This window comes from Populus alba, chromosome 4, assembly GCF_005239225.2.
Source record: "Populus alba chromosome 4, ASM523922v2, whole genome shotgun sequence".
NCBI lineage: Eukaryota > Viridiplantae > Streptophyta > Magnoliopsida > Malpighiales > Salicaceae > Populus > Populus alba.
In genome coordinates this window covers 20,564,577-20,576,634 of record NC_133287.1, presented here as the reverse complement: position 1 = coordinate 20,576,634, position 12,058 = coordinate 20,564,577, and the positions used below count along the sequence as shown (strand labels likewise).

At 35.4% G+C, this 12,058-nt stretch overlaps 1 protein-coding gene and 1 long non-coding RNA gene across 2 annotated transcripts; both read left to right on the top strand.

Annotated features, from left to right (window-relative positions):
• Nucleotides 1-210: 210 nt before the first annotated feature.
• On the top strand, nucleotides 211-4,601 carry LOC118038938 (uncharacterized). Its single transcript, XR_004685855.2, has 2 exons — nucleotides 211-1,055; nucleotides 3,998-4,601. It is a non-coding gene; the product is annotated as an uncharacterized lncRNA (long non-coding RNA).
• A 796-nt stretch (nucleotides 4,602-5,397) lies between these two features.
• On the top strand, nucleotides 5,398-8,979 carry LOC118038939 (pentatricopeptide repeat-containing protein At5g62370). The gene has a single exon (XM_035045492.2). It carries the CDS (start codon nucleotides 5,640-5,642, stop codon nucleotides 7,632-7,634), a length of 1,995 nt encoding a protein of 664 aa, XP_034901383.1. The 5' UTR covers nucleotides 5,398-5,639; the 3' UTR covers nucleotides 7,635-8,979.
• The last annotated feature ends 3,079 nt before the right edge of the window (nucleotides 8,980-12,058 follow it).

Below are 12,058 nucleotides of genomic sequence, written 5' to 3'. Positions count from 1 at the left end.
TTTTATTTCTATTTTTGATTAGTTATGTTTTTTATTTCATAAAATAATGTTTTTATATTTTTTTTCTTTTTCCGTGTAGCTCAAGAATAAATTCAAAGGATAGCAAAAGTGAAGTCACAGCCCACCTCTTTAAAATAAAATAAAAAATATAACACTTTCTTATTTAATTACCTAATTATCTAATAAAAAATAATAAAAATTACAGGGGGCCCGGGCCTCTGCTTCCCCCCTGTTCCGCCCCTGCCCTACCTCAACTAAGCTTGTCCACCTTATATAATCTTCTGGAGGCATTGCACTATCAGGAACTCTCCACCTCCACAATCTAACCAAACTACTCAACTTCCATGTCGGGTGCTCCGTTTTCTCTTCCCGGCCGCCAGCCCGCGGGATTTGGTCGTGGACTATCATCTTTGGCAAAGCCAACTTGGTCTTCACAAGTTCTCTTACTGTCTGCTAGCTCTCTCGAAGATTCGATGATGACACAAAAAAAAAGCAGCTCTTTAGTTCTTGATTAAGAGCAGTTAGATCCTGACGAAAAAACCAATGCCTTGGTGTCCACTCTATTTGTGAAAAACCCTAAATTAGGTTGAAGATAAAAGTGGTTTCTCAATTTACTACTATTTGGGTCTCCGGTTGGATCACCGTCGGAGGCCACCACGTTAAGGTACTGTACAAGTTCTTGGTGTCCACTCTATAATATATAATACTATATTAAATAATTATCTTAACTCAAAAATTCAAGTTTTTAAATAAAATTCTAAAAATATTTTTTATATTTCTGAGGCTTTTCAGCCATGTGATGATTTTAATAAATAAAAAATGAGTAAACAAAAAAGAAAAGAAAAGATTTCATTGGAATTAATGGAAAAGGAATTTAATAAAAATAAAAATAAAAAATCCCTCCGTATGGGCTGGGTCTTCGCTTGTTTATTTTGGACTATATATATGAAGAGCAAAACCAAACAGATCCTTCTTAACAGACTCGAAAGTTAAAACTCACTTTTCCCTGCTTCATTTCCCTGTCCACAAGGCCAAACACACTGCAAGAATTCAAGGTAAGCCAAGTCCTTGCCTTTTAAAGCTCTCATTTTTGGGTTTTTTTCCTCTCTATATGCTCATATCTTCCATGGTAATAGATTTTCAATCGGTGGTGATGAATTGATTATTTGGTTTCTATCTGTTTTGTTTATATTTTATAGGAAAGCTCAATTTGAATGGAATTGTGTTGTGTTTGTTTCCTTTCTTGCATATTTTAGGTGAGATTTATCATGGGTTTTGTTAGATGAAAACAAAAATTTAGTTAGTATCTTGACTTGGTGAAATTATGTCTGCACCAAATAGTCTTTGATAGTGTTGATGAGGAAACCTTTTGCAATTTTAAGAGTTCTCGGTGTCGCATTTTTTAGAATTTTTCTGAAGAATACAATAAGGAAAGTTAGTGTTTTGTGTCAGAATTATTGGTCAATGGACTTGCAAAATTTGTAATGGTGGTGTGCAAAACTTTTGCAATTTTATGTCAAAATGCTAATCCTTGTACTAGCAGGATTTGATAGTTGTCTTAGCATTGCTGTATTGGTTGTTGATGTATTGAGAGATTATATGCCAAATCAACTCGGGCCCAACTTATTATTAGTTTCATTAGTCTTGTTTCCAAAGCTGTTACATTCTTTGACCATACAATGTTAAGCGTCCATCAGATTTTAGAAACAAAACATATCTAGGCACCATTCATGTTTGGTTTTTTGACATAACATTCCTGACAAACAACATCACATGTGCATGATCGTTGACTAGATCTTGAATCTCTGCACACACAATTCTTTGGCATGCTACTTGCACCAAAGTTTGATAAAAAATCAACTAAGCATTGCTGCCTGCCGTTGTTTCCACATGTTCCGGGAAATGTGGCTTGCTAAGGGCACCATCGTAGTTGACCTGCATTTTGAAAGAAAGAAAGGCACATATTCATCATTTTTGCAAATAAAAATTCAACTGTAAAATGTTAATTATTCAATACTCAATCATATTTGATTTCATTTTGTTAGTCACATGTAAATGAGACTTTGTTGATAGATTTGAAAAAATATCTACCTTGAGCGGGAGTGAAGAGACTAAATAGCGTAACACAAGAAATCTAGAGAAACACAATTGGCATCATCATCTTTGATTCTATTATTTAAACTCTCACTCATTTGATGTTACAATGCTAGAGCGTATTTCAAGTTCATGCATGCAACCTCAATTTATATTTGTCCACCTGTGTCAAATTTAGCAATATAGATTTTTTTCAGTTTTTTTGGTTGCCTGAATGGAGACAAAATATCTACTTACCTAATGTGGGAAATTTAAATTTGGCACAGGTGTGGACAATTATAAATTTGGGTTGCATGCATGAACTTGAAATAAATTTGAATCTTGTTGGATTGTTGCTTTAAAAACTTATTAGTTGTCTTCGTATATACAAGGAAATAGGTAAGAGCCCAATCTAGTGTTTGTTTTTTAATGATATTTGTATGTACATAATGTTTTAGACTTAGTGGGAATAAATTTTAGCTTCTATATTTATAAAATCAACAGAATTGAACCTGTAAGGTATAATTAGAGGGAAAAAAAGAATAGAGCACGGAGGACCTAAATTTTCACCACATTATAAAACGTCAAAGACTATTGTGTTGGTTCAAGAAGACAATGGTCAATCTCTAATATGTTTTGTTTGGTTCAAATCAACTCTCATCAATTTAAATTCCATTTTTAATGAGCTTCATCTTAAATATTTTCTCCATGCAACATTTGAGCTAATTTTTAGATTAGACTAGAATATGGTGTATAGATGAGATATTCTTTCTTATTAGCTTTTCCTATGTTTCCAAATTGAAAATTGATCCTGACTGCTAGAAAACTGTCATTTTTTACATGACTGGCCTTAACAAATTTCCTAGCCCTGAGTATCTGCTGTGGAATTTTGTTGTGCAACACCCAGTTCTCATTTTCACAAATTGTCATTTAATGAACTCTATCGGGGGCTTCAAATAAATCACAACCATTTAACTATAGTTTAAAATTCTTTTCCCTTCATTTTTGCATGTTTTAGGCAAGGGGAATTTGAGCCATGTACAATTTGTGTATGGCTTGATACTCGATTTTGAAACTTTAGGTACTCAATTGCCTTTTTTCAATGGATGGTTTCCTGCTTGTAAACAAGGACATGGCAGATATCATGTCTTGTTAAGAAATAAAAAATGTCCAAGAATCTAGACGGTGCAGGCTGATAAATGAAATCCATTCTTAAGCAGGCTGCATGGCCTTGTGACACTGTTGAGGGACACTATTGTGGCATGAACCATGTCAAATAAGATTAACTCTTTTTCATATTTCAAGCTTGTTGGCGAATCTGGTTTGCTATTCCTGGTATTGTCAGTAACATTTTTGTAGCTTTGAATACCACCAAAGATGCTTAGTTATGTTTTACTAGTGGGTATCACCAATCCCTTCCGGTTTACTTTCTCCTCCTGTCTGTGGACTATATTTCAAGTTTAGTTCTTATCCTCAACTCTTTTATTCCATGGAATTTTGAATTGGTGATCATTGGTTACAAAAAATTTCCCAGTGCATAGCGATTGATATTAACATAAATTTGTGGCTTCCGCTCAGCCATCAAGATGTTGAGTGTCTCTGTATTTGGTTTAGGATTTCTTTTGATTTTAGCATGACATGCAGTAGTGGCAGTGCTTTCAATGTTTATCTTTGATTGGGATGGATCTTTCTGCACAATATCTACACTAACTCCAACTTTCTCAGGCACAAGTTGTCCAAGAACTTTCTCATAAAATTAATTTTAAGTAAATTGCTAAATCCTGATCAACCACGACTTTCTGCATTGTTAAAATTATGGGAGACTTCGTGGATGCAACAAAATTACACATTCCAAACTCGAGATAAAATTCATGATATCTATCCTTCAATTCTGTTTCTTCATTTCTTCTATGATTTACTGCAGCTGCATACTATCTTGTCCCCTTTCTGAATCTGGTCAAGCATGGGAAACAAACCTGTTAAGCAAGAAAGAGAAGCTATGTCTCCATCGGCACCAAACAGGCCAGAGTTTCTCTTAAAAATCGTGCCACCATTGGACCATGCTTATGTTCGGTGGCTTGCTCGTGATCTTGAGAGGATTCATGGCTTTACTCCAAGAAATTGCCGTGCTGTGACACCACCAGATCATTATGTTGAATACATGCGATCACATGGTTGGCTGGATGTGAACTTGGATGATCCTGATCTGGCTCATTTGTTTCCAAGTAAATAATCATGTAATCAAGGCAGGTGGTGATCCTCTTACTAGAAGTGTAATTAGGGAAATGGAATTTCTTATCTTTGCTGGAAAGTTGAACATGAGAGGTGGGCTGTTTATCCAATCATCATCATCATCATTTTGCTGCAAATGTGCTGCAAGAACTTCAGATAACTTGTAATATCAGAAATCCCTAGAGGGACAAGAAACTCTTTAGATAATCAGTTATGCTTCCTGGTGTAGATATTGGTGCATTTCCAATGTGAGAAAGCAGAGTTGACAAAAGTAACAGGAAATGTGTGTCTTGTGATATTTTGCTTCTAAACAGACTTGAAAAAGGTTAGCAGGAAACGTCTGTCTTGTGATGTTTTGCCTCTACCAGAGTTGACGAAGGTTAGCAGGAAATGTTTCCCTAGAATTACTACAGTAAATGGGAATGCTTTGTGCATTGGTAGGTCTAGCATACTTCTGATGTCTGATTAATTAATTTTGAAAAAAAAGAAGAAAATCTTGATGGGTGGTATTGCTGCCACTGGATTGTTATCATTATCCAATGGCTCCTAATCTTCTTATAGTGTAAATTTTAAAAACAAGTCTTGTTCTTGCTAGAATTATTAAACCCCGCTCGAGATGTCAATATAGTGACCCACCAATATATTTTCTTATCAGATGAAAATTAATTTTATCTTGTCCGTCTAGTTTGAAATATTTTATTTTAATTTTAATTTTAAAATTATATTGTTTTGGATTAACCTAAATTAATTTAAGTTAATCCTTTTTAACTTGTAATTGTGTTAAGAGCAATAACTTTATTACCTTGGATGTTGAGAATAGTAAATTGTATTAATTCTATAATTAGTTGATGTTTTTAGTTTAAAAAACTTAATATAAAATCTCTAAATTTTTATATTTGTTTGTAACTCCCTCATTTTCTAAAATATCCTTTATCTCTGTACTCAAATCTTCCAATCTTGCCCATAAAAAAAAAAAAAGTTGTACTTAAAAAGAGTAATTTTAACATTTAAAAAAGAATTAACAGTGAACTCAGATGAAGGGATTATTAACATACGATTTTAAAACTACTAATTTGGAAAAACGTATAGAATACAGGACTAAGTTATAACTTACTCCCTACTATGTGGTCCAGTTCAACTTCAAACAAGTGTAACAGTTGTTCATCGTCATCATCAGCTCCTAAAACCCTAGACCCAGGCAGGCACATACATATCTGAACGGGCTAAAACCCTACCATCAATGCCCACTTCATTTCGTGCAAAACCCACAATCCCCCCCCCCCCATAAATTTTCAATCTTGACATGAAAATTCAGTCCCCTAGTTGATAAGAACATGATAAAAAGGAGACCTTTTTGTCATGCTCTCTACTTCAAACCCAAAAAAGGACCAGTCACTTCAACCTGTGCTGTCTCTTTAGACCCCCAACCAATCCCAAATGACCACACGTCCCTTTGCCAATCCTTAGTTCATGACCTTCTTCGCCGCGGTCTTTTGTCCTCTGCACAGCAAGTTGTTCGGAGATTCATTGCCAGCTCTCCAACAGTCCATGATGCAATCTCCGCCGTTGAGTTTGCCTCCGCGAGTGGCATGGACCTTGGCCCTGGAATTTCTGGTGAACTTATTAGGAAATTGGTTGACTTGGGCCATCCTTTATCGGCGCATGAGTTTTATCATGATCTTGTGGTTGCTAGAGGTATTGAGCCGGACTCGAATATTGTTAATTCTCTCGTTATTTGTTTGGCCAAGTTAGGGAAATTAGATGATGCCGTAAAGCTTTTTGATAGACATATTGGTAGTGGTGATTGTGTGGTTAGTAATGCTGCTTGTAGCACGATTCTTAAAGGGTTTTACGAGCAAGATAAGTTTGTGGAGGCATTTGATTATTTTGTTAGGATCAGTGATGCTAATGTGAAATTGGGTATGTGGACTTACAATGTTTTGATTGATGGATTGTGTCAACAAGGGTACGTGGGTGAAGCGATAGAAGTGTTAGATATAATGTGCAGAATAACTGGATTGCCGCCTACTCTGCATATGCTCAAGACATTGTTTTATGGCCTTTGCAAGAGAGGGTGGTCCATCGAGGCAGAGTGGATTTTTGAAGAGATGGAGGCACAAGGTTTCTTTGTGGATAAGGTGATGTATACTTCGCTGATGAATGCTTATGGTAAGGATAAGAAGATGAAGATGGCACTGAGGGTTTATTTTAGGATGCTGAAGAATGGTTATGACCCGGATATTTGTACTTGTAATACTTTGATTTATGGATTTTCAAAGATGGGTTTGTTTGATAAAGCGTGGGTGTTGTACAACCTGATGAATGACCTGGGGATTCAGCCTAATGAGGTCACTTATAGTATAATGATTCATAATTATTGCAAGAAAGGGAAGTTGGATTGCGCTATGTCGCTTTTGAATAGCATGGCTCCCTGCAATTTGACTCCTTGTGTGCATTGTTATACGCCTATAATGGTCACTCTTTATAAGCTGAATAGGTGTTTGGAAGTTGATGAATGGTGTGAAAGAATGCTGGAAAGTGGAATTGTTCCGGACCATGTTTTGTTTTTTGTACTCATGAAGAATAAACCTAAGGGGCTTGGGTTTCAGCTTCAACTCTGTTTGTTGATGTTGCAGGCAATCGCCAAGAACGGGTGTGGGTTGGACTGTTCTTCACTCACAAATTCTGATAAGATAAATTCCACTCTGGCTTTGGAGCAAGAAATTGAGCTACTTCTGAGAGAAATTGCAAGAAGTGACTTGAATCTAGGTAATGTGGCTGGTGGTATCTATGTTAGTGCCTTGTGTGAAGGTGGAAAGACAGAAGCTGCATTGGATTGCTTGGAAAATATGGTAAATGCGGGATGTGTTCCTTTGCTTTTCACTTTCAACTCTCTGATCAAACGTCTATTCCAGGACGGGCTTTCTGAGGATGTCAAGTCTCTGATTGAAATTATGCAAAACTGGGGCATATCTCCAAACTTGGAAACTTATCTGATAATGGTAAATGAATACTGTAAACAAGAGGATCTGGCATTGGCTTTTGGTATTTTGGAGCAGATGGAGGAAATGGGTCTGAAACCTAATGTAGCTATCTATGACTGCATTATTGCTTGTCTAAGCCAACAGAGGAGAATCTCTGAAGCCGAAACTCTTTTCTGCAGGATGCTTGAGAATGGTGTGGATCCTGATGAAGTTGCCTATATGACAATGATCAATGCTTATGCTAGGAATGGAAAAGGTGTTAAAGCCCTCCATTTGTTTGAGATGATGATAAAGAATGACATTCAGCCAAGTTCTTATTCTTACACTGCACTGGTAGCGGGTTAGTGAAGAGAAAAATGACTATTGAGGGTGTGTTTATCTTGAAAAAATGTTGGCAGAGGGTTTTGTGCCAAATATTGTCTTGTATACCTTTCTTATCAATCATTTTCTGAAGATGGGAGAGTTTAAATATGCCTTCAGACTAATTGATTTGATGTTTAGAAGTCAGATCGAAGCTGACCTTGTCTTGCACATTGCTTGGATTAGTGGCGTTTGCAGAAATATCTTTGGCACCAAGAAAAGATGGTACATGACAAACAGAATGTCTACAAGGGCTAGAAAACTTCTATTTAATTTGCTCCATCAAAAAGTTTCCTTGACTGGAGAAGATGTTTTTAGTGTTTCTGCTTGTTCTTTTAGGGAATAAAAGATTTAGCATTGAAGCTCATGCAGAAAATAAAAGAACAGGGTTTATGCCCAACCTTTACCTCTATAATGTCACTGTCTCCGGATTTTGCTGGGTAAATTTGATAGAGGATGCTTACCATCAACTTAGACTGATGCAAGAGGAGGCTCTACTTCCAAATGAAGTTACTTTCACAATTCTCATTGGTGCACATGGCAGGGCTGGTGAAATTGATCGGGCTATTGGATTGTTTAATAGGATGAATGCAGATGGTTGCAGCACCTCTGGCAGATGTACATACAACACTTTCCTAAAATCACTTTGCAGGTCTGGTAGAGAATTAGATGCTTTATCTCTTGTGCATACAACGAGCAAGAGGGGCTTCTTTCCAAACAGGCTGGCTTATGAAAAATCACACCATTATTTTTGTGCTGGTCACATGAGCATTCCTGCCTTCAGGATATTTGAATAAAAGGTTGCTTGCAATCTTGTGCCTTGCCTGTATAGATGGAACTTGCTGCTTTATATCTTACGTGAAGAAAAGAAACTCCAAGAAGCTTATAGGGCGAGTGATGTGATGTTTGAGAGAGGATTTCTACCCGACGAGTCAGTAATGAGGTTTCTAGTTGAAACATCTGATAAACACCCCCTGCTTCTTGTGAACCATGTTCTGAACAAATATGAACAGCCCACTCTTTCTCAGTAGAACTCGACTTTCACCAGTCTCTCACAAGTCTGCAGAAATACTCGTTATGGCTCTGCTTGCTTTGATCCACATTGGTCAGTTTTCAAGTTTCTGTTTGCAGGAGATCCCACTGTCTTCTATGAAATCACAATCTCTTACAGCAGTGCCTGCTCTCCGGGAGTTCACCATCAGGTTTTCTTTTATCTTTCCTTCTTCCTGTAGACTCGACCTCCTTCTCTCTGTGGGTCATGCACTGACTGGTAGAATATTTATAAAGTTACCTTTTTGTTGAATATGATGATGGTTTCCTTGGATCTTTCTTTCCTTTTTGCCTGCCTTATTTATTCCATCTCTCACCTCATCCTTTTTTAGCTTTATGTCATCTTATACAGTGTGGCACTCGGAATCTCTTGCAATTCAAAATTACAACAAATCTTTAAGATAAAAAGAAAAAAGGGTTTTGAAATTCTCTTCAAAAATATTTTTACGACAATTATATATCTTCATCTATGTAATCAACCATGTTCATCTTTCTTAGAACACTAACTAGAGCAACCTAAGACTAAATAATTGGGGTTCGTCGTCTTAATTTCTTTGTCGTGGTCCCCTCTATCTTGGTAAAGCTAATAAAAGTCAAAAGCTTGGGCACCTAAGGACAACCAATTAGGCTGACAAAATCAGTCTAAAGTAGTCCTAAATCAATTTTCATAAGACTGGTAAGAATTGGGCCAAAATGACAATAACTGGTTAAAAGTAGGGTCCAAAATAAAATTTGCAAGAAAAAGGCCCAAACCCACATAACAAGAAAAGAGCCGTGTAAACAGTTGCCCTAAGAAAGTGGTGGGAAAGGGAGTCGAAGTGGGGAGGGGCGTAGGCTTAGGGTTAGGGTTAGGGCGCGCCAAAAGATCGCAACTTTCTCTTCAGAAAAGATGAGCAATCGCCGATTCGAACCTAACCACCCCTTCTCTCTCTCTCCCTTTTTTTTTTTCATGATAATTGAGCAGATTTATTGTTTTTTGGGGTTTCTTAAGAGGAAATGACAATTTAAATCTTTGTATTTTTAGAAAACAGGCAATTTAATCTCTTTAGTCTTAAAAATGATTAATTTAACTTTTTACCATATTTGACTTTCGGGTAAGTGATCAAAAAAATATGAAAAAAAATTAATGATATTACAAAATTAATATTACCAGGGTGATTAAATTATAAATGGTATTGCTGTAGAACCTGGTCTCGTCTCACGGGTTGATCGAGACTCGGTGACTCAACATCTCTCAAAACTTTTTTCATAAACCTTTTATGATTTTGATTTTGGGGTACAAATCTTGACTTCCTAAAAAACCAGTAGCCACCACGCTTCAGTTCTTGTTCTGCTTTCTCTTTCCTTTTTCCTCGTAATTTAGGCCTCATCCTCCTCAACACCCCTCGAAATAACCCCTCTTTCTCCTCCGATTAATTCACTGGCAATGGAAAATCTTGCCTCGACTTTTTCCTCTATCATATCAGGGGGACAAGCTACTAGATCAACCATGGCACTAATATCTATGAAAATACATCATCCATATCTAAGGGTTTAAACATTAGTGTTGCAGAGGCTTTGTGGTTGGGTTTTTTTGTGTGATTTTTGGTGGGGTAATTTTGAAAAGAAAAGGTAAAGAAAGAAAAGGAAAATGATGTGAATCGTTGACAATGAAGATGAAAGTGGTGGTGCATAAATGGCAAGCCTGTTGGAGTGTAGACTTCATGTTCGATTTGTCTTGAAGTGATTACTAATAATGGGGATTGTTCATGGGCTAAGCTTCAATGCGAACACAATTTCATCTGGGCATGTTACAAAGTTTGGATTTTTATTTATTTCTTATGATGTTTTTTGGTTTTGATTTGAAATCTAGGTGTAATGTTGTTTTAATTATGGTTTCGTAGGTAATTTTTGGATGTTTGTGTATTTTGTGTTTGGATTTTAAATTATTAGATGATAATGTTGTGTAGCTTTTTTATTATATAGCATATAAAACTCTATGTGATTTTTTTAACACGTCATTTTTTTTTTTATTTACGTGGGTGTCCGGGCCAGCTTGCGTGTACCATGACTAATCCCATGGCTCACTGAACATCCTGCAAACCCAGTGAACATGTAAGGCACCGCAGGGGTGACAGGTATGCACAATGAGGTTTGAACCCAAGATGCAGAAGAAGGGAACAAGTCCCTTCAACCGCTGGGCCAAGACCTCAAGTGCTCGTTATTTAATAATATATATTGTGGTTATGTTTTTAGTTTTTAGGGTTAATTTAGGTTAATTTTTCTGACCCGTAACCTGGATATTTTCCCGGGTTTTTAATAACTATGATAAATGAATGTGAAAACATGGGGATTAATTGATTATGTTTTAAACCAAAAGGACTAAATTGTTTATCTATTAAACACGGGGACTGAGTTGTGGTTTACATTTATCAAACTGGGACACTTGGCCCCACTACACAAGTTATGCTCTCAATCCCATCTTGCACGTCAGCATCCCAGTCAAAAATATTAAATCCAGTAATAATAATAATAAAAACTTATTAAAAAGTTTAGAAATAAGAATATTTTCAAAGCAAAACATTTATTTTTTTATTATTTAAAACATGTTTTTTTTCACGTTTTAAAAATATTTTTAAAAAATATTTTTTATTTTAAATTAATATTTTATTGATATTTTTAGATAATTTTGATATACTAAAATTAAAATAATTTTTATAAAATAAAAATACTTTCAAATATTTTTAATAAAATTAGTCTAAGTTGTAATGAGTTTAAAACGTTTTGATTATTGCTTGGAAAAAATATAAATAAAAAAATATATAAGATTCTATGATTATGTCTTCTTACTATTTTTTATAATGTCAACTAAATAAAAAATCAAATTAAATACAAATTATTTTTATTCCTTTGGATGATGGGATCCAATCCCTGGCTTTTCTAGATTCTGTGAAGTGTACACATTCTCAAAACATTGGTGTTGTTACTATACAGAGATATCAAAATACGACAATGACAAATGAACTTTCCTTGCCTCCTCCACCTTCTTCCTCTTCTTCTTTTTATTTATTTATTAATTTATTTTATTTTTTTTTGACAAATTGCACTTTCCTTTTTCTATTATTAATTTATTTGAAACTTTGTACAGTCCCATTTCTTCGAAATAGAATATAAAATAATTTAAAAGTCACAGTGGATGTACCGGTTTTGCTGTCACCATGTGTTTATATGATATATTCGGAGTAGTTTAATAAAAATAATACCATGCTATTGTCATGCTCACTTATCTATTTTTATTTAAAATACTAAAAGCATTCACACTAGATTTAAACACAGATAACTTTAATTCATTGAATAATTTATTAATAAAGTAGTGATTT